This window comes from Benincasa hispida, chromosome 1, assembly GCF_027475165.1.
Source record: "Benincasa hispida cultivar pf3 chromosome 1, pf3_genome.v1.1, whole genome shotgun sequence".
NCBI classification, from domain to species: Eukaryota; Viridiplantae; Streptophyta; class Magnoliopsida; order Cucurbitales; family Cucurbitaceae; genus Benincasa; species Benincasa hispida.
Window position 1 is genome coordinate 47,171,883 of NC_143478.1, and position 22,872 is coordinate 47,194,754.

Here is a 22,872-nt window from a genome sequence, read left to right on the forward strand (position 1 = left end):
ATAATAATGAAAATAAAGGGACCAAAATGATCACTTTTTAAAAGTACAGGATCGGAATAGATGTTTTGAAAGTACGTGGAGTAAAATGAACCAAAGTTAAAAATTTAAGACCAAAATAGACATTTTGAAAGTACAAAAACTAAAATGAACAAATACAAATAAAGGAATCAAAATAATATTTAAACATTTTTTTAGTTCAACAACACGTGAGAGTGGGAATACTAGAATCTTTGACTTCTTGATCGATGGCATATGTTTTAAGGTGTATTTGGTTTAACTTTAAAAACCAATCATTTCAGAAAAAAATCGAAGTATTTGCCAGCTACTTTTGAAATACTTTCAAAGTATATTTTAAACATACTTTATCAAAAGAATTTAAATAAAATTATTTTTTTTCAAAAACATTATATTCTCTAGTCAATCCAAACATATTCTTAACCAGTGAGTCATACTTAATTTATATTAAACTGAATCTACACTATCAATATCTAGAAAGAACCATTATTATTTGTTGGTAGTCAAACAATGATTATTGTCAGAAGGGCATTCAGAGATGTTGAAAAACTCACTCTTTTTGTGCAATTGAACAACTGGAGAGGTAAGAGCTCAACATGGAACTGTCAGAGCATCAATTGGAAGGAAAAAAATTAGGGCATCTTCAAAGCTTGTTTAAGTTGAGCAAATGCTGCTGGATGCATGCTACCAATGGCTGCATTAAAGGAATCTCCATGGAGCGCAGCACAAGTTTGAAGATTTCCACGTACAGAATCTTCTAGTGACAACTGATAGATAGGATCTGAAGCCTTGATCTTAACAGGACAACAAAAAATGCATAAGAAAAGACAACAAAAGAGCAACTACATATGTTTCATCTAATAATTTGACCACTAAAACTTAGAGGGTTATAACCTGTCGTCTACTGAGTTCCTTGCTTGGTATGGTTTCCACAGAATTGGTCGAGCTAGTATATTCATCACTAGCATAAAAATTATAAGAAGCGAACATTAGGAGTAGGAACTAGTACGCAAATATATTATTCAATAACAAAAAAAAGGCAAACCAAATCATCCGGTGAACACACCTGGACTCCTCTGTTTGGTCATCAACTCCACCCAAAATGACGGTGGTGCATACACTGGAACACAAAGTAATTAAACCATCAAAACCAAATGAAAGAAACCTCTACATTTATTCACATTGCAATCATGAATATAAGATTCAAAGTCAGATTATGTACCTCAAGATCTGATCAAGCTTATCAAGGACTTGGGGCAGTCTTAAAGTCAAAATTATGGAAAGTGCTAGGCCATACATTTTCTTTTGAATGGAGGATACATTGTCCACCTGTGACCAAATAAAAAACTTGAAAGGGTAATGCTGAGTCGTGATGCCAAACCTAAGGCATTCAAGAGGTGGGACCTGTCCCAACTCAACCTTTCCATCAGACCTTAGAATTTAGAACATGAATAGGCAGTAAAACGTATGCTTCAGTTTGAGCCTAATTCCTAAGTGTAACTTATCACACTCCCTGGCTCCTAATGATGCAACCAACCATCAAAGTAGTTTCAACCCTAAGAACTGTCAATGGAACTTTTATTCTGATTCAAAAAGTATCCATACAGGAGATTAACCCTCTAACTAACAACAAACTAAAACAATTACCAAACTAACACAAAGAAAGATATCCCGCTACTAACCTTGTCAAGCCACAAGTCAACCAAAGAAAGAAGAATATTTTCTTCAGTTTGGATTCCTTCTTTTTGGAGGAGCACTGTAAGGGATGGTTCAGTCATCAACTGGGCAAGATAGTTTGTATTCATCACCAGAACCCTTGCCAGGATGGCAGCTGAAGATGCTTTGACTGATGTCTTGGAAGGATCACATTCGTCTTTCCCACTTAAGCATATAACAATCAATTTCTAGCACCAATGGAAAAAAAGACACAAATTTAAAAGAGAACACAAGCATCTTGGAAAGCCTAAAATTACTACAAATGAAACAAAATGGAAGTTTCACAGAAAAGGTATTCAGCGTACTTGAAGAGTGCTGCCTATCATTGGAGGCACGACAATAGGAAAACACTGCAAAATAACAACAGTAAAATTTCAGAACTGTATAGATCAATAAGGGCTCTAAATCTTTGTACTGTAGAGAACAATTCAACATTTGAAAAAATTGATGATAATTTATTATCATATAGCCTTGCAAATACCTAATAAATGATTCTAACAGAATAAACAAATCATCCTTTGGAAAATAAATAAATAAATGAATTACCAAGTGAAAACATGAGGAACATCCTTCGAGCACAACTGAAAATATAATCATCTAACATAACACAGTGAAAACTATTCCTATTCAAGGGATACTATTTCAAAATTATTTCAATAGCACCTTTCTTTCCTCATGGAAGGTCCAAGAGTCATATGAGTCTGGAGAATTGACGGAGTCTGTCGTCACAGATGTGTGTAACATTTTTAGCTCACATCTGTTCCATGTGGCCTCTATATGATAGCACTGTTCAAAAAATTGGTAGTGTAGAAAAAGAGGGCTCCTTGATTTTTTTTATGTGCGGAAAAATAAATCTGATATTGGAACTCTAACATTATTTAGGGAGGTGGAAAGTCCTAGAGCTGATTGCCCAAGAAATGAGGAAAGATAATTCTGCCAAGACAGATAGTTAATGTGGCGGAAGGTGGAAAATTTTCAAGCAAATATAGAGATCCCCCTTGTCTTGTTGATTTTAGTTGCCTCCTAGAAACTGTCTTAGTTAATTCAAGAAGAAAGGATAAGAAAGGTTAAAGTTCACCAACTTCTACATAATCAAGGCCATTGAAGAATGTGAGAATCTTATAGTTCTATAATATATATATATATATGTTTTACATTCTCAGTTTCTTTTGACCTTCCAAACCAGAGAATCTTTGATATTCCAACGTTTCTTCTATTATGATTTGTTGGAAAATATTTTTGTAGTCTCCATAGGATTATAGGTTAGAAAGGGCTTCCTATCCTTCATAGCCCCCCTTTTATTTTCTCATTGGCAAATATATCACTAATCTTAATAAAAGGAAGCAACTTCTTAGAACAACAGTTTGTGTAGAAAATACTTAGCCAGGGTTAGAAAGAACCCCCTCCCAAAAACTAACCAATGGGCGCCTTCTAATATAGTCGCTTATAATGAGATGGCTGAAATTACAGAAGTTGGGTAGAAAATACAAAACAAACCAAACAAATTTCTTAAAGAGTTAGAACCTTGAGGATAAAAATCGGAAAAGAAAATTTTTTACAATTCAGTACCTGTAAAAGAAAGTAAGCATAATTCAAATTTAAAAAACCTCCCTAAATTTTGATGAACATAGGTTAAATATTTCAAAGAGAATTGCTATGTCTGAGATGTCTGGTAAAAGTTGAAGCTTCGAAGTGAATGACAATATCAAAATAAACTTCCACTAACTTGTCCATAGCTCAAGTGGTTAAGGCATATGCCTTTGACCAAGAGGCCAAATGTCCAAATCTTTCCACACAATATTCAACTTAACTAAAAAAAGTCTCCTCTTTCGTTGTCTAAATAAACCATCGGAATAATCAAAATTTTGTTAATATTGGTACTATTTCTTATCTTAAAAAATAAACATGCAAACTCATACCTGCACCAGAAGGTCAATAATTGGAAGAGTTGAAAGCAGTCCTTTATCATTGACATTGCCAACAATCGAATCAAGAATTCTGGCGATGCTAGTAGCATGCATGCTTAGAAATTCATTCCCCCCCAAAAGGATGTAAGTCTCAATTATGTTGATGGTAACCTGGTTTAAGACAATTTAAAATGATTAAGAAGAAAACGGTATACGGAACTAGTAGTTAGCACAAGGTAACAAACTGCAAACTTTCTTAACGGTCACTACCAATCAGTTAAAATTACTTTTATTCTAGCTCGCTCTCTCTCTCTCTCTCTCTCTTTGAAAGGAAACGAGCTCTTCATTGATTAAATGAAAATGCCAATATTAGTACAAGAGCAATGGATCAAGAGGTGCACCAAAGCATCTCAACTAGCTTCATGCTCTTTAGGAGCCTAATGTCCAACCCTTAAAAGTGACCTCAAGGTGAAAATGAGAACATTGCTATTCATTTATCTAGCAATCCCTTTCGCTTAAACAAATTCTTACAGACACTATCAATTTAACATGACCCCTGTGCAAGGATGACATGTACCAATCGAGAAATGGTCAAAATACAGTCACTATCATTTATTTATTATTATTATTATTATTTTCTTTTTAAAGGAAAATACTTTTCATTGATATAATGAAAGAGGCTAATGCTTAAAATACAAAATCACATGAAACCAGAAACAATAAGTACAAGATAATTAAACGCCTAGATTGAGAAAATAAAAACGTTTCAATTCAGATAAATATCTTGAATAGAAAAATTAGCAAATAATTTAGAAAGAGAACACCCGGACAAGACATTGATTCTTGCAACTTCAAACCAATCGAATTATGGAAGAGATTTATCATGGAAGACCCTCTGATTTCTTTCGAATCAAATTTCGGCTAGTAGAGCTATCAATTAGTTAAAAATACTGTCTAGCTCTTCTCAGGAGCTTGTGTCCAACTACTCAAAAGTCGCCTCATGTAGAAAATGAGAACATTGCTACTCATCTACCTTGTCATCCCTCAATTGAACAAATTCTGTACTGGATTGGCACCCACTGGCCATTCCAAGACCCAAAATGTCCCGAGGATAGGATCTACTTTGGTACATGGGACACAAAGGGTTGGAGTGCTGAAAGTGTCCGATGACTTCAGTAAATGAGTAAAACCAACAATTACTAACCATACATGGGAGGGGAGCATAGTACATTCGAACAAATTTCTTCTTAATTAAGAAGCTATTTCATTGAAAGAAATGAAACGTATCTAAAGCCTGCAAAAGCCATATCCTATTGAATTTAATAGAAGAAATAGAATATTACTATCCAACATAAATCTAAGCCATCAAAGAAAAAGCCTAACCTCCAAGTGATCAAAACTTCTCTCCATGATATCCACAAGTCGAGGAAAGTATGCTAGCAGAGAAGGAACCAATGAAGGAGCATGAGACACTGTAGCTTCCCACAACTGTACATAGTTTTCTTTTTAGCGGTGATAGAAGATCACAGAAATGTAAAAACAAATTAAAGAGAATTCTGTCGATGTGATAGACTAGTACCAGCAGGCTATCTTCTAGAAGATTGAGTTCATCTGGATGATTTATGTCAATGCTCCTATCCAAAATGGGCATTAACATGTTGTAGCAAACGGGTGATTGATAACCAAGTGCGACCACAAGATTCCGCAGAGCAATAAGAAGCTGAATCTGTAGGAGGCTTTCACCAGAAGATTCCTCCCAAACCTGGTTAGATGGACAGTAGGGGCAATCGACAAGAGACTAATTTAGACATACCGAAACAATCTGAAACTGTGAAGCTTGAATGAGGAAAGGGCATATCAAGATCAACTAAAGTCAATTTAACGACAACACACATCACTAATTTACATTTATGCGAAGAAAACCGTAGCTTTCATGAGATTACAAGACCAACAATGCATGGCTATGTGGTACAAGACCAAAACTAGTGACATGACTCAAGTGCAGAAAGGAGCCCATCATTCAAAATATAGCACGAAGACACGACTAACTGAAAAAAAATTATTTTACAGCTCTATTGATTATCTTGAACATCATTTTTAGTACACTTACCAATTTGGTTTACATATATATACACATGAATATATGTGTGCATGTGTGTGTGTGTGTATACACATATATATATTTATTTATTTATAATCCTTACCTAGTTTTCCCTGTTACATGGAAATTATTGGTACTTTTCAGTTCAACATGCAGATATGGAGGCAATTTCATCTTTTTAAATACTAGATACTTCAAAAAGTATATTTATACCTTACCTTCTGAAAAAATGATACCAACATATTCGAATATGGAATCACTTCACTGACACGGCCAATCAGAACTGATATTAAATTTAGAACTTGAACCTGAGGAAAGAGATGTATAATACAGAAGCGGTCAAACAAAAAGATACATTCAAAAATAGGAAATGACATCTGAATTATGCATAATCAGCACCTTTTATTTTAATTTTTTCGACCTCTTTTAAAGCAGAAGAAAGGACCAAAAAGGCAGACTCCAGTTACAAAAAATAAGAAGGGACTTCTACATATGAAAAATTAAATAATTGAATTCCTTCTTTGCATTCTTCGTAAAAATAAAAATAAAAAGAAGGAAAAAGAGAGAAAAGTCCATTCCTTTCAAGTCTATATAGGTCAAAAGACTCCTAAAGTAAAGGGCACAAGTATGTAATATCTCAGGTTCCAATACAATAATTAATGAAATGTGATAAGGCAAATCCTTCATAACTTTTTTTAGAGAAACACCCAACACAATAATTACGTCATGTACCAAACAGTGTCATTTATCACTGATAATGCACTTTTCAATCTTATCCAAAAAAAAAAAAAGAAGAAAAGAAGAAGAAGAAGAAGAAAAGATAATGCTTTTTTTTAATGGGATTTTTCAAAAAGCGACGGTTATAATGAACCAGCATATTTTTTATAAGGATGCATCAAAGCAAAAGCAACTAAAACAGGGCCAAAGTTTATAAAGAAAAGATAATGCTTTTTTAATGGGGCCAAAGTTCAAATCAGCAACAAAACTCCTTTGGACTAATGCTGTTAAGGCTTTGTGTACAGAATTATGATTGGAAAGAAATCAAAGGGTTTTCCACGACAAAGAGACTCCTTGGTTTGCTCGTTTCAAGACATCTAAACTGAATGCTTCCCCATGGTGTTCTCTATCCAAGGCCTTTGCAGATTATTCAATTCAAGATATATGTCTTAATTGGCGAGCCTTCATAAACCCGGACCTCTAAGTTGTCGCCCCCTGCTTATACGCCATTCTTCCACCATGCAGATTTGTTTGGTTTAGCGTTGGTCTTTGAGTTTCTTGTTCTCATTTGGATGTTTGTATTAAATTCCTTTGTTGGTTTTGCTGATTGTATCACTTTGTATTAGATGGGCCCTTAGCATTTGAGCCATGTTTTGATTTCCAGTTGAATTTTTGCTTCTGTTGTTCTCATGGAAAGTGATGAGGGTGCTATGGGGTGTCAACTTAGTTGAGATGTCCGGCTGCACTTCCTAATCCTAAAGTTTTTCTTTGCTAGTATCTTGTTGTACTTTGAGTATTAGTCTCATTTAATTAACTTAATGAAGAGGCTGGTTTCTTGTTTAAAAATAAAAATAAAAAACAACTAAAACTCTACCGTAAGTCCAAACAATAAACATTAAAAATGAAAAGCTAATAAAAAAAATGGAACATGTTAAAAGTGAACTTCAAATGCGAGGGTCTGAAACTGAACATATTTATAAAGTGCAGACCACTACCTTTGAATCAAACTCCTGAACTTCCTCTACCAATTTAATGCATGATTCCCAACACATGGGTAGAAGGTCAGTAAATTTTTCTTCTGAAAAGTTTGCATCTTCAACATGTAAACACAAGGACCGACAAGCTGCCAGCTAAGACAAGGAATGTATGTTTAACTTCATTGTTAGTAACAGAAGGATTGTGTCAAAATTAAAGAGAGAACAAGCAAGAAAAAAAGAGAAAATAAACAAGAAAAGTAATGTTACATAAATATGATAGTTTGAATTATACCTGAACAGACAAATCTTTATCCTGAAGCAGCCGGATCAAAGCACAATATACTTGTCGTTTTGTATCATCCTTAATCTATTATGAAGTAACAATGGTCAATTTCCGTCATCAATTAAAAATTGGAATATACTAGTATTGCAGAAAAAGCAAAATTATCTTGACAAACTGATAACCAAAGCCTTTGAAAGAGCTCATGCAGATAACATAACGGTTATATTGCTAAAGTTCCAAAAACTGAACATTTCAGTATTTTATCAAAATTTCTGTACCCTTTTTTCTTTTTGTGATATGTGAAATTTCTGAATAAACTACAATTTTGTATATTCTGCTTAACAACAAAGAGAATACATACAACGTTTTACATACTATCCTAAAAAAGAACGGGGGAAGGATATGGAGGAAAAAAGGTGGCAGACACATCTCGCTAGAGAGATCATCATGAATCAAGAGACAACATTCGAGCATCAAGTCTATAACCTATAATGCAACATGGAGATCTATCCATGTGGCAACGATCCAACTACCCCTTAGTCTTCAATGTAATTTTGTAAATCTCTATACTTTAACTTTGTTAATTTCTCACCCCTATGGGTAATAGGAGAAATAGAAAGAGTGATAGGGGACCCCTTGTCTAATTTTCCTAGAAGCAAAGATCCGTCATCTTGGTCTTCCATTGATAAAACTCAAATATAGCGGTTCTTAACACAACCTATTATCCAAGTAATATGTAATCCATCTAGAAGCAATATCCGTCATATTGGTCTTCTCAAGAAATATCCAATCGACACGGTCGAACGCTTTTTCCAAATCAAGTTTGAGAATCCAACCTTTTTTCTTCTAAGAATGATAATCTTTAACTACTTCATTTGCAATGAGAACCAGATCCATAATTTGTCTACACCCAATGAAGACAAATTGAGTTGGAGCAATAATGCTTGGCATCACCTTCTTTAATCTCTCAGCTAGAATTTTTGCAATAATCTCGTAGACAGAAGTAGTTAGGCTAACCCACCTGAAGTATTTAACAAAAACCACATCCTCCTTCTTTTGAATCAAAAGAATGAAGTTCTCCTTACCACAACATTTAACTGACCACTACCAATAAAATCCTCAAAAAGTTCAGAAAATTTTCTCGAGACAAATTCCAAAATTTGAGGAAAAATTCCACAGAAAAACCAACATGTTCCGAAGCTTTGTTATCACCAAAACCGGTGAAAGGAGTTAGAATTTTCATCACCCAACCGAATCTAGTTTAACTTACTTTTCTGAATTAGGTTTCTTTCATCCATACGACAGATATTCATCAATTCTGCTTTTGATGCTATTCTATTGTCCAATTCAAGAGTGGATAAACCAAGTCTCAGCTTTAGCATCACTTTTGGCAATCTCCTCTAGAAGACTTGTTTCCTTTTCTTCAAACTCAACATGCTAGGTTTTCAAAGCAACCTTTAAATTTCTCAATTTGAACTTATAACAAAACCAGCCCAACCTTGGAAGCTTCCCCCAATAAGAGCCCTTTTGATAACATTGCCACACTCTTTATTTAACAACCATCTATTGCAAAAATGAAAAGGAGAAGGCCCTCAATAAACTGTTCCAGCTTCAATAATAAGGGAAAATGATCTGAAAAAGTGTAACTTGTCTTGCCACTCTAGTATTTTGCCAACATGAGTTTGTTGCAAGTCCTTAATTCCTGATTCCTAACCCCAACAAGCTAGCACATTCTGTGTCATTCCCATTTTTCCAACAAGCTAGCACATTTAAGTAAAATCCATCTACTTGTGGAGTGTTCAACCTTGAGCAAGAAATTTAACTAATAACATGAAAGAACAGTCTTTGATTGTCCCACTGTTAGAGGATTTGGACAGAATTTTATACAGCCTTCAACTGGACTGTTGCTTCCCTAATTATACACACAGTTGCCTTCACTTATTGATTTGTTGGACACCTTTTAAAGCTGACAAAGATCATATCTGTGGCTTAGCATTATTTGTACTGTTTTGTTGAAGATATGGGATGAAAGGAATGATAGAATCTTCTGAGATAAGAACATGACGACAAAGAACATAAATAGACACTACATTCATAATGCATTTTTTTTGGTGCAAAGATACACCAGCTATATATAGTCATAATTTTCTTTCCTTATTGCAAATTGGAAACACCTTTTGTACACCCTCTGATTGGGTTCCTTTTGTATACCAATTGATTGAGCTTCTCATGTACCTTTAGATATCCTTGGATATTTCTTTTGATCAGTGGAAATTGTTTCTTATCCAAAGACAGAGAAAAAAAATGAAAAAAAAAAAAAAAAAAAAAAAGAAAGAACACAATATTATAGGAAAAACTTTAATATCAGTAGCACATTATAACAACAGGCATGCAACTTCGTGACCATTATAACACACACTGCGACTGGTTAAGAATCCCTCATACAAAATATATGAACGTATACATTAAGACAGTACCTCAGAAACCCATTGTCCCAATATTAGTGCAACTTTCCGACGGATTATACGCATGTTTGGATGATCATTGGAGATCTCGAGGGATAAAGCACCATTAAACCTAGGAATGAATATATAGGAGATAATATAATAAACTTTTCCATTATAGTGAAAATAGCGTAGAGGGATTGTAATCCTCTTTTATGATGCCCCTGATAATAGAGATCAGTAAATAAGTTGCACAATAGAAAGCAATTAGCGAACTGAACGGTCAAAAGAATAGAACAAAAAGAGATAAATAAATATAAAAGCATTATACAAAACAGAAAAAGCTTATACCAGTCTTTGAAGCTCAGGTAATTAGAAAGCTCATAATAAACATATGCAGCAGCACCATAAGCAGCATCTTTGAGAAGCAATGCCGGAGATATTTCAGTCACTAAACTTGAGCAACCATTCATTGCCTCTTGAAGGATAGAAACCACAACAGGACCAAGCAGCTATATGAAACATCAAGATCATATAACCACATATTTCACTTAGAAATAAATGAATACTACAAACAATTGAAGTATATATATGGCAAAAGTAAAAACAAATCTTGCATACCTGACTATGGTTTTCAAACAATACAATATATAAAGCTTCAGCACATGGTCGTAGTTTCTCTGTCCACAAAACCATATCCTGCTCATGATGAAAAGATTCGGGGTTTTGGTACCACTCCTCCAAGTCACTTGCTGTTAAAACAAAATACCTGCCAAAGTAAAAGAACGAGACTTACTTTCTTTACAAGTTGATAAGAACATAACCTTTTTTTTAGACGGAAACAAGCCTCTTCATTGAAATAATGAAATGAGACTAATGCTCAGAGTACAAGAGAGCCAAAGAGAAAAAAGGAACCTAAGGACAGGTATTTTACAAGTTGATAAAACATAATACCATATTAAGAAATAACAGTAAAAATAAAAAATAAAAAATAAAAAACAGTTCCTCTCAAATCAATGGCAGAATTATGCAAAGTTAAAAGTAAGGAAAGGCAGAAGCAAGAGAAATAACGAAACAACGTGGAGTCAAAGATTTTATTTTCAGAATAATACATCAAATGTGGGGATTGAAATTCTGGATTGACATTTGAACTATTGAACTCGAGGGTGTTTTGAAGCTACCGGTTGTCACTCTGGTGGATTCACCAGTATCTCTTCTAAAACCTTAAATATGATGGATCGTAGCTCAGCAACTATGGAAGTTAAAGGGATTTTTTGTGGATTTATTTCAGCAATAATTGAAATTAAGGATAGAAAGGTTGGGAGTGTGCCTTTTCTTTTTTTTTTTTTTTTCTTTTTTTTTTCTTTTTTTTTTTTTTGAAACAAGGACACGACACTTACATTAAGGAAATGACAAAGAGACTAATGCTCAAAGTTACAAATACCAAATACAAAAAAACATCAAACACAAAATAAACACAAAATAAAACAGAATATCTTAATTTCAAAGCAATGACAAGACTAATAAGGAAATATAAAGCATCCCAGCTGCAATAGATTCCTTGAATGGAGTAACCAGCAAACTTCACCACAGAGGATGTCAAACAAGCCGATTCAAATCTGACAAGACTAAAACAAAAAGAGTTCTGAAAAATGCATTGATTCCTCTTGAACCATAAATCTGATAAAAGAGCTTTTATAACATTGATCCATAAACAAAAGGCCTTTGAACTCATCCTTGGTCCTAACAGCAACTGAGTAATTATCTCTCAAGCTATTAGAGAAAACCCACTGAATTTAAATATCTCAATGAGAGCAAACCAAACAGAGTAGGAACACACAAATAATAGATGAACGAGAGATTCTCCTACCCTTAAGCAAAGAGGACAAACTAAAGGCATAACTCATAAAACATGATTGGGAAACTTTTTTCTGCAAAACATCCGATGAATTGAGGCTTCCATTCAGCATAATCCAGATCAAAATGTTAACCTTTCTGGGCTTTTTGATTTCCAGATTGCTGCACAAAGAGATTTATCCATAGGAGAAGAGGAAGTCAAATTCTTATAACATGATTCAACTGTAAAAAGCCCCGAGACTCCAAAGACCAGTTTTGATCATCTTCCCATGAAGTGATGGAAGCCAAAGAGGCATGATAATAAGTTCTGAAAATCACTAATTTCCTCATCTTTTAGAGCTCATCGAAAAATAATATTCCAAGAAGTAAAGCCATCCCAATGAGAGAATACCGACCCATCTTGATTAGAAGTGATGGAAAATAAACGTGGAAATCTATTTTTAAAGCTGCTTTCTTGGTTCCATGAATCTAAACAGAAACTTGTGCACAATCCATTTCCAAGTTTGCAATGAATTAAAGGTTCCATTCCCTTCCAAATCTTAGAAATACTCATCAATGGACTACGTAAGCTCAAATTGGTTTTTCCTGCCGTGTGCTGAAATCGCTTGATCCATGTATAATGATTATGACTTTCCGTCAAAAGGAATCTGGTTCTTAGAAATCTCCATCCCCACTTGGCTTGGCTACAAGGGCCAGATTTCTATTCTTGATTTACACCAAGGCCAAGACCACCATGAGATTTTGCTTTGGAAACTAAATTCCATCTTACCAGATTGATTAATATTGCATTCAACCTTTCCTTCCCAAATGAAATTTTGTAGTATACGATCAAGCTCCAAGCTAACTGAGCCCAGCATAAGGAAAATGAACATATAGTATAGAGGAATGCTGGACAAAACTGAGTTACGTAACGTCATCCTTCCTTCCCTGGAAAGTGTAAATCTTTTACATCTATCAACTTTTTTATGAATTTTATCTAACACCTGCTGCCAACAAGAATGCCTTTTTGGAAATCTGCCAAGCGGCATTCCAAGATATAGAAAAGGCAGCGTATCCATTTTGCAACTTCTTTTTTACTTGAAACAGAAATAAGACTTTCATTGAAATAATGAAATGAGTCTAATGCTCAGAGTACAAAAACAAAATATAGAACTAACAAGAAGCTAAAACTTGCTAGTACAAAAAGAGTAACATAAGACTAATCCAAGATTTAACTAATAGAAGAAGTGGATATAAATGCATTCCAATCTAAACATGTCTTGAATTGAGTAAACTGCAAAAGGTTTGGAAAAGGAGCACCATAAAAATCTTTGACTCGAGCATAATGATCAAGTCAGGAAATGGCTTGTCATGAAAAATGCGTTGATTCCTCTCAAACCATGATTCGAAAAGAATGGCTTTAAACGGCATTAACCCACAAAATTTGAGATTGAGCTTTTAAGGAAGGGCCCACTTGAGCTGAATCACGTTGGACTTGAAGTCATCACTCAATACCCATCGAGGATTAAACAATGAACAAAGCTTCCTCCAAAACTCTATAGAATAACAACCAAAGAAAAGATGCCAAGAGGCTCCATTATCTGTCAAACAGAGAGGACATACTGAAGGCAAAAGCGAGTGACTTGGGAGCTTCCTTTGAAGAGTCTTTGAACAATTAAGCGCTCCAAAAATCAAATCATAACACAAATGGTGATGTTAACTCTCCTTGGACAACTTAATTTCCACAGAGCTTCATACAACTTGTTATCCATGGGAAGAGATGCAACCAAATTCTTAAACAAAGAGTTTTGTTGAAACTAAGGGACTTAGGTGATCGTTTATAGTCCTGGGGTATAATAGTAATTTATTTTACCCTAGTTTTCTTTCTTTTTTTGTATTAAGGCTTGTTGGAGCCTATAAATAAGAACCCTCGTGTATCTTTCATATTATGTTAAAAATAATAAAAATGAGACTCTCTATCGTGGTTTTTTCTCTCTGTTCTAGAGTTTTTCACGTAAACCTTGTGTCTTCCATTTCTATCTTTTAACATGGTACTAGAGCATGGTGACGAAACTCTGGCCGTCGTTGACGAAAACCAACTGGCGCAGGATAACATTAGGTCTTCACCACCCCTTCTTCCGCCACCATCGTCGATGCAACCTCCGACCGCAGCCGCCACTGCTGTCCAAGTCGCCGTTGATCGGTATCTTCAATCCCTGCACATATGTCCGCTGCAACATCTGATTGGAAACCCTAGTGCGGCCACTTTCTTCCCCAATGCCACCACTGTTGATTTTGGTCTAGCCGTCGGTGTTGTTGAGTCTTTCGCCCACCACAGATGCAAGTCACCAGCCGCATATGATGTGCCGACTACGAGCTACGGTCCAACTCCTTAACAGCCACCAACCGCATACCTTCCTCCACCGAGATTTCTCTCCTGCGCCGCCGAGCTATATCTCCGGCAATGGTTCAACAACAATTGACGAATCTTCGAGTGAGTTTTCAACAACAAATCACTTCTCTTAAGGCAGCCCTAGGCACTTCCACAAACTTAAATTCAAGTATATTGGATTTAGACGTTCCTTCCGATAACCTCTTTCCCTGCTTTAACTACTACAAGCTATTTGTCTAGATCTTTGGGAAATTCCACAAGCTTAATTGCAGGAGAAATGTTAAATAGCCAGAACTATTTCTCCTGGTCTCAGTTTATTAAAATAGCTCTAATCACAGGTTTGGGTATCTAATTGGTGAGATACCTAGGCCTAGACTAGGGGACCCTTAAGAGCGCATTTGGAAAGGAGAAGACTCCTTGCTACAATCACTACTAATTAATAGTATGAAGCCTCAAATGGGGAAACCATTGTTGTATGCTGCAACTGCTCGAAATATCTGGGATGCAGTTCAGAAATTATATTCTAAGAAGTAAAATGCGTCTCGTCTTTACACTCTCCGTAAACAAGTTTACGAGTACAAACAGGGGACGATGGATGTCACTTCGTACTTTAATAAACTGTCCCTAATCTAGCAGGAGATGGACTTGTGTTGTGAATTATCTAGGATTGTCCTTGTGGAGGTGTCCAGTATTCCAAAATGGAGGAAGTAAATTGTGTATATGATTTCCTAGCTAGTTTGAACTCCAAATTCGATGTAGTGCGAGGCCGTATAATGGGACAGACCTATACTCTCTCTTATGGAAGTGTGTTCTGAGGTTCGCCTTGAGGAAGACGGATCCTGTGCTATGAACACCACAACTGTGTCTACTACTAATTCAGCTACTTTTAGTGTGAAATTATCTAGTAATGATGGTGACAAGAAAAATGAAAAATAGACTCCTGTGTGTGAACATTGCAAGAAACACTTGCATACAAAGGAACAGTACTGGAAATTACATGGTGGCCACCGAATGGCAGACGACACCCTCCGAATGACAAGTCCAATCCTAGTCGGGCTCTTGTGAGTAAATCTGCAAGTACTTCTCAGCCACAACCTTAGATAAATTGTCAAAATGACTACTATCTCTTCCCTTGGGACAATAGCTCAACCAGGTACATCACAATCCTCAAGTCTCCTAAGTATAAATGACAATAAACCATAGATACTTGATTCAGGGGATACAGATCATTTAACTGGATCGTCTAATAATTTTTTATCGTATCTTCTATGTGCTGGTAATGAAAAGATCAGAATTACAGATGGGTCTTTTTCTCCTATTGCGGGCAAGGGTCATATTTCTCCCTTCCATGGTTTAACTTTACTGAATGTATTGCATGTACCTAAAATATCTTACAATCTCTTATCTATTAGTAAGATAATCAGAGATCTCAATTGTCAAGTTGCCTTCTCACCGGATAATGTTTTCTTTCAGGACTTGAGCTCAAGGAGGACGATTGGCACATCCCGACACAGTAAGGAACTCTACTTCCTTGATGGTGTTGCTTCTTTTAGGAACAACTATAGGACTAGTTTGTTATCTTCTTATTTTTCAATTTTAGAAAAAGATTGTATGTTGTGACATTTTCGTCTTGGTCATCCAATATGAAATTTTTATTTCCTCGTTTATTCAATAAATCTGATGTCTCTTCTTTTAACTTGTGATGAGTGCATTCGTGCAAAACAACATAGACCTTTCCTTCTCAACCCTTACTCTTATTCATAGTGATGTCTGGGGTCTCTCTAGTGTTACCACTTCTTCAAGAAAGCGGTGGTTTGTGACCTTTATCGATGATCATACCCGTCTTACGTGGGTCTTTCTACTCACTAACAAATCAGAGGTTTCATCGATATTTCAACAATTTTACACTACTATTGAGGCTCAATTCAATACCAAAATTGTTATTCTTCGAAGTGACAATGGTCGTGAATTTTTGTCTTCTAAAGGCATTGTTTACCAAAGTTCGTGTTCCTATACCCCTCAACAGAATGGGGTGGTTGAAAGGAAAAATCGTCATTTTCTCGAGGTTGCCCGGTCTCACATGCTGTCTACTTCTCTTCCATCTTATTTGTGGGGAAACTGCATCTCACCTTATTAATTGAATGCCTTCCTAGGTCTTCCAACTCCAAACTTCTCTCGAATGCCTCAAGGAATTGTACCCGACCACAGCTTATTCATGATGTTCCTCTCCAGGTTTTTGAATGCTCTGTCTTTTTCCATAGTCATGGCCCTAACCAAACTAAGTTTACCCCTTATGCTCAGAAGTGTCTTCCTTGGGTATCCCCTTCACCAGCGAGGTTATAAATGTTTTCATCCTTCATCCTAAAAGTACTTCATCTCCATGGATGACACATTTCTTGAGGATAAACCCTTCTTCCCTGTTAGTCATCTTCAAGAGGAGAGTACTAGTGAAGAGACTAACTGGTCAACATCCTCAATCCCTATTGATCTTCCTAAACCTATCTTGAGTTCCCATGACACTGTTCTACCTACTAAACAAGTCTCTTGGCTAACATACTACACGAAGAATCTCATAAAGGAAATAGTGTCCCCTACTATTCAGCCGGCTCTTGTCCATGAATCTGAACCAACACAAGCTCAAGGTACTACTGAATGTGTCCCTAACAATAACATCTTATGTTTTGAGGATGATATTGTTGATGTAACTGAGAACTAGAAAATATCAGGATAGCTGACAGTGATGAGACTACAACAAGAACACAAGAGAATGAGACTTTATCTCAGGCTGAAAGATGTGATCAAAATCCTACCACAGGTGGGAAAGCATATGAGAAGTCAGACAAACCTAGGGATTATGATGTTTCTCTTGACATGCCCATTGCCTTGAGAAAGGGCACCAGGTCTTGCACTAAGTATCCTATGTATAGCTTTCTATCTTACAGTAATTCGTTTTCACTGCTAGTCTTGACACAGCAACAATACCAAAAAACATACAGGTGGATATGGAAATTCCTGAGTGGAAGACTGCCGTTATGGAAATGAGAGCTTTTGAAAAAAAAAATACGTGGGACCTTGTTGCTCTCCCAAAAGGGCACAAAACAATTGGATGCAAGTGGGTATTTACTTTGAAGTATAAATCTGGTGGAACTCTAGACAGGTACAAGACTAAATTTGTAGCGAAAAGGATTACTCAGACCTATGGGGTAGACTATTTAGAAACTCTCTCCAGTAGCGAAATTAAACACGAGTTAGGTTCTTCTCTCTGTTGCAATAATAAAGATTGGTCTCTCCACCAACTTGATGTGAAAAATGCTTTTCTAAATGGTGAATTAGAAGAAGAGGTGTATATGAGCCCTCCTCTAGGTTTTGAAGTTCAGTTTGATCATCAGGTGTGCAAGCTCAGGAAGTCTTTGTATGGTTTGAAACAGTCCCCAAGAGCTTGGTTTGACAGGTTTACTACCTTTGTTAAGTCCCAAGGGTTCACGCAGGGACACTCTGATCATACATTGTTCACAAAAATGTCAATGTCGGGGAAAATTGTTGTCCTAATCATATATGTGGATGATATTGTCTTGTCAGAAGATGATATTGTTGAGATCACCAGACTAGAAAAAGAAAATGGCAGATGAGTTTGAAATTAAAGACCTCGAGAATCTAAAGTATTTCCTTGGAATGGAAGTGGCCAGATCAAGGGAAGGGATCTCTGTCTCACAATGGGAATATACTCTTGACCTTTTAAAGAAAATAGACATGACTAGATGTAGACCTACTGACACTCCTATAGAATTCAATGCTAAACTGGGAGATTTTGTTAATAAAGTTCCTGTTGATAAAGAGAAGTATAAACGTCTAGTGGGAAAGCTAATTTAGTTATCACATACCATACCAAACATTTCCTATGCTATCACATAGTCAGTTAGTTTATGCAGGCATCTTATCAAAAACATATGGAAGCTGTGAGTCGAATTCTGAGATATTTGAAAAGCACTCCTGGTAAAGGTCTAATGTTCAGAAAAAACCGACAAAAAATGCATTGAGGCCTATACTGACTCTGATTGGACAGGATTAGTTATTGACAGAAAATCTACCTCGGGATATTGTACCTTTGTGTGGGGTAACCTGGTCACTTGGAGAAGTAAGAAGCAAAATGTTGTTGCTAGAAGCATTGTTGACGAATACAGAACTATGAGTTTGGGAATCTGTGAAGAAATCTGGTTGAAGAAAGTACTGTATGATCTTCATCAAGATGGTGTCTTACCGATGAAATTCTATTGTGATAATAAAGCGGCTATAAGCATAGCCAATAATCCAGCACAACATGATCGTACAAAATATGTGGAGATTGGTAGACACTTTATAAAAGAGAAACTGGAAAATGAGAGTATCTGTATTTCGTATATTCCATCAAATCAACAAGTTGTTGGTGTTCTCACTAAAGGGTTACTCAAACAAAATTTTGACTCATATGTTAGCAAGTTGGGTTTGATTGACATCTACGCCCCAACTTGAAGGGGAGTGTTGAAACTAAGAGACTTAGGTGATTGTTTATAGTCCTGGGGTATGACAGTAATTTATCTTACCCTAATTTTCTTTCCTTTTTTTGTATTAAGGCTTGTTGGAGCCTATAAATAAGAACCCTCGTGTATCTTTCATATTATGTTAAAATAAAAAGGAGATTCTCTATCATGGTTTTTTCTCCCTATTTTAGGATTTTCCACCTAAACCTTGTGTCTTCTATTTCTATCTTTTAACAAGTTCAAAGATTCCAAATTCCATCTTCTTGAATCTTGTCTATCACCACCCTTTGACCTTCTAAACAGTGTTTTTAAATGCGCAAAGCGCATTAAGATGCAATGGTCCTCTAGAGCCTAGGCGCAAGACACACAAAAAGGTGTGGGCTTTTTTTTGTGAGGTGCACTATATATAAAAATATTACATTACAAAGAGAAAGCATATTTGAAGTAAAAATATGGAAAAAAAAGAACCCAAACACAAGAAATTTTGCATTTAGGCTTAGTAAACTTGATTCTTTTAGTTAATAAAGAATGAAAACCCTTAAATATTACTACTTTTTAAAAATAATAAAAAAGCCTCAAGACCCAGGGTTTTGAACCTTAGGGTTTCACAAAAGGCGCGTGCCTAAGACATGCCTTATTTTGTGAGCCTCGCCTTTCCAAGGCAAGGCGCTAGACCTGCGTCTTGGGCCTAGGCGTGCACCCGAGAGGGCTTTTTAAAACATTGCTTCTAAAGATGCCAATAACCACATAAATTCCAGCACTTCATCTTCCTTAAAAAAATCTTCTAAAAGTGATCGACCATGATAGAGGATGTATTCAGCCAATTATCATGCCAAAATGAAATCCTATTACCATAGCCAAGTTCAAAAGAAGCAAGATAGTCTACATGTCAAGCTCGAGAGATGTTGATCCAAGGACTTCAAGGACTTCTTCCAAATTTACCCGAAGTATGCCAGTTATGAGAACCCATTCCATGAATACTCTTCACCATTTTGTAGTTTGCACCATACAGTTTCCTCCTAAAAAATAAATCTTTAGCCCCATTTTGCCAACAAAGCCAAGATCCTAGTTTTTAGTTCTCCAAAATTGAGGCCCCCATTCTGTTGATGCTTTGAGACCAAATCCCACTTAAACAAGTGGTAGATCTTGTTGAAGTTGACCCCGTCCCAGAAGAAATTCCTCATAGTCTTCTCTATTTCTGAAATTACCTTTATTGGCATAGCAAAAGAAGACAAATAGTAGATTGGGAGATTTGAAAGAACCGCCTTATTCAATGTAAGCCTTCCTCCACAAGACAAGTTAAAAAACTTCCATCTAATTTCTTCTGAATCTTGTCAATAATTGGTTGCCAAAAGGATACTTTTCTTGGATACCCTCCAAGAGGGAGCCCAAGATACACAAACAGTAAGTCTTACATTTCATATGAGAAGTTGTGACCAGCAATTTGCCTTCTTCAATATTCACTCACACAGTGCAGAATTTTCCCAGTTGACTTTTTGGCCTGAGCACCACTCAAATAGCCCAATGACTTTTATAAGAGCACACATTTCTTCATCATCTTTACAATACAGAAGCATGTCATCAGTGTATTGAAGGATGGAAACATGTACTTTACTCTTTCTCACTATAAAGCCTTCAAAGACCCCTTTCCCGTGAATAAGGCCAACAAATGTGCTCGACAATTCACTTACCGAGGAAAAGGAATGGGGAAAGAGGATCCCCTTGCCTAATTGCTAATGAAGTTGTGGAAGAGTACAAAATTAAAAAGAAGGGTTGGATATTGAAACTTGATTTGGAGAAAGCTTTTGACCGAGTAGATTGGAATTTCTTAGAAAAAGTGTTGAAATTAAAAGGTTTTACTGCCAAATGGATTCAATGGATCATGGGTTGCATGAAAAGTCCTAAGTTTTCAGTTTTTATCGATGGAAGACCATGTGGAAGAATTTTTGCTTCAAGATGGATTAGGCAGGGAGATGCCCTCTCCTCCTTCCTTTTCCTATTGGTTAGTGAATTATTAAGTATCCTCGTTGATGTAATACATGAGAAAGGTGAATACGAAGGTTTCTTGGTCGGCAAGAGCGAGGTTCATGTCTCAATCCTCCACTATGCTGATGATACTTTGATATTTTGTAAAGATGATGATAAAAGTTTGAAGGCCTTAATTAATGCTATTGAATTATTTCAGTGGTGTTCGGGGCATGAGGTTAATTGGAAAAAATCTACATTAGTTGGAGTGAACATTGAGGAGAATAGGGTGCTGGCCACTCCTTTTAGGTTGAATTGCAAATCAGAATCTTTACCATTTCTATATCTTGGTCCTCCTCTTGGAAGATATCCAAGAAAAGTATCTCTTTGGCAGCCGGTTATTGACAAAATCCAAAAGAAATTGAATAGATGGAGGTGCTTTAATTTCTCAAGGGGTGGAAAACTCACTTTGAATAAGGCAGCTCTCTTAAATATTCCAACTTATTTGCTATGCCTTCTAAAGTGATTTTGGAAATAGAAAAGATTATGAGAAACTTCTTTCGGGAAGGATCCGGTGGAAGTAAGATTAATCACCTTGTTAAATGGGAGATGGTTTCCAAACAGCAAAAACATGGAGGTCTTGGTTTTGGTGATCTAAAAAACTGAAATGTGGCTTTTTTGGCGAAATGGGGATGGCGGTTTATGCATGATAAAGAAGCTTATTGGTGTAAGGTAATAAAGAGTAATCATGGCAGCTTATTGGTGTAAGGTAATAAAGAGTATTCATGGGAGTGATCACTTTGAATGGCACACGGCTGGAAAAGAAGGAAGAAGCCTCAGAAGTCCTTGGATTACTATATCCCATGTCTGGCAACAAGTTGCAAGGTTTGCATCTTTCAATCTTGGCAATGGTTCTAGAATTTCTTTTTGGCATGACAATTGGTCGAACTCTTCTCCCTTGAGTGCTTTGTTTCCAAGATTATTCAGAATTACTCTGACCCATAATGGCTCAGTTTTCATCATTGGGATCTAATTACTTTATCATGGTCAATCAACTTTAGAAGATTGTTAAAAGATGAAGAGATATTAGATTTTCAGAATCTACTGCTACTATTAGAAGGGAAGAGGATAGTTGAAAGACATGACAGTAGATCTTGGCCTTTAAATGCTTCAGGTGTGTTTTAGGTGAAGCCATTATTCAAGCATTTGAACTCTTCCCGATGGATGGTAAGTTGCACAAAAACTTATGGCATTCAAAGCTTCTTCTTGGTGCTCCCTTTCCAGGAAATTCTCTGATTATTTAGTTCAAGATATTTGTCTTAATTGTAATGCTTTCATTCAATCTATGTAATCATGTCTTTATGACATTTAGTTTTCTATAAGTATTGTCATATTTTGTTTTGGGATGTAATGAGGGTGCTATGGGTGTGTCAACCTAGTTGAGATAGTCGAGTGCACCTGCTGATCCTTAGTTCAAGTTCAAGTTCTTGTTAGTTTGATTATTTCTTTGTAATTTGAGCATTGGTCTCTTTTCATTTTATCAATGAAAACTGTTATTTCCGTTTTTAAAATTTTAAAAAAGAAAACACGGATCTTGAGCTCTGATGTTTCTTCCCTTGTAACAAGAGCTTTGGGTATATCTTCATAAGACATCCTTTGATGGTTCCTAGTGTTTAGTCGTTGAAGTTCTTGGCTTTGGTCTGCTTACCCTTCTAGGTTTTTTATCATTCTTGTCCTGCTAATGAAAGGGCAAAAAAATTGTCTGTGAAAGTTTTGTTGGTTTGCAAAACGGCTTGAAGGTTTGGAGATTGTTGGAATCCATATTTGGTCTTGAGAAGTTTTCTGATGTTTGTTGCAACAAAATACCTTGTGGTTGATTTTGGACATGATATTGTTGGTTGGTGACCAATTCTTGATTTTCTTTGGAAGGTTTGAAAGTCACTGTCAATTTTCAGCGTTTGGTGGAAGCCTTATTCATCATTACATGAGATGTCTTCAATTG

General features: G+C 36.0%; 1 protein-coding gene across 1 annotated transcript in view; it reads right to left on the minus strand.

Moving 5' to 3' along the window:
- Nucleotides 1-22,872, minus strand: part of LOC120074743 (ARM repeat superfamily protein) — a 38,022-nt gene that overhangs the window by 926 nt on the left and 14,224 nt on the right. The window contains exons 8-22 of the mRNA XM_039027971.2: nucleotides 10,782-10,929; nucleotides 10,512-10,672; nucleotides 10,194-10,293; nucleotides 7,726-7,800; nucleotides 7,452-7,586; nucleotides 5,958-6,047; nucleotides 5,218-5,400; nucleotides 5,022-5,126; nucleotides 3,651-3,809; nucleotides 2,037-2,081; nucleotides 1,698-1,919; nucleotides 1,238-1,344; nucleotides 1,082-1,135; nucleotides 910-976; nucleotides 570-809 (exon numbers count right to left, since the gene is read on the minus strand). Of these exons, the coding sequence (XP_038883899.1) occupies nucleotides 648-809; nucleotides 910-976; nucleotides 1,082-1,135; nucleotides 1,238-1,344; nucleotides 1,698-1,919; nucleotides 2,037-2,081; nucleotides 3,651-3,809; nucleotides 5,022-5,126; nucleotides 5,218-5,400; nucleotides 5,958-6,047; nucleotides 7,452-7,586; nucleotides 7,726-7,800; nucleotides 10,194-10,293; nucleotides 10,512-10,672; nucleotides 10,782-10,929 (1,813 nt within the window). The 3' untranslated portion in view covers nucleotides 570-647. The remainder of the gene's footprint in view (nucleotides 1-569; nucleotides 810-909; nucleotides 977-1,081; nucleotides 1,136-1,237; nucleotides 1,345-1,697; nucleotides 1,920-2,036; nucleotides 2,082-3,650; nucleotides 3,810-5,021; nucleotides 5,127-5,217; nucleotides 5,401-5,957; nucleotides 6,048-7,451; nucleotides 7,587-7,725; nucleotides 7,801-10,193; nucleotides 10,294-10,511; nucleotides 10,673-10,781; nucleotides 10,930-22,872) is intronic.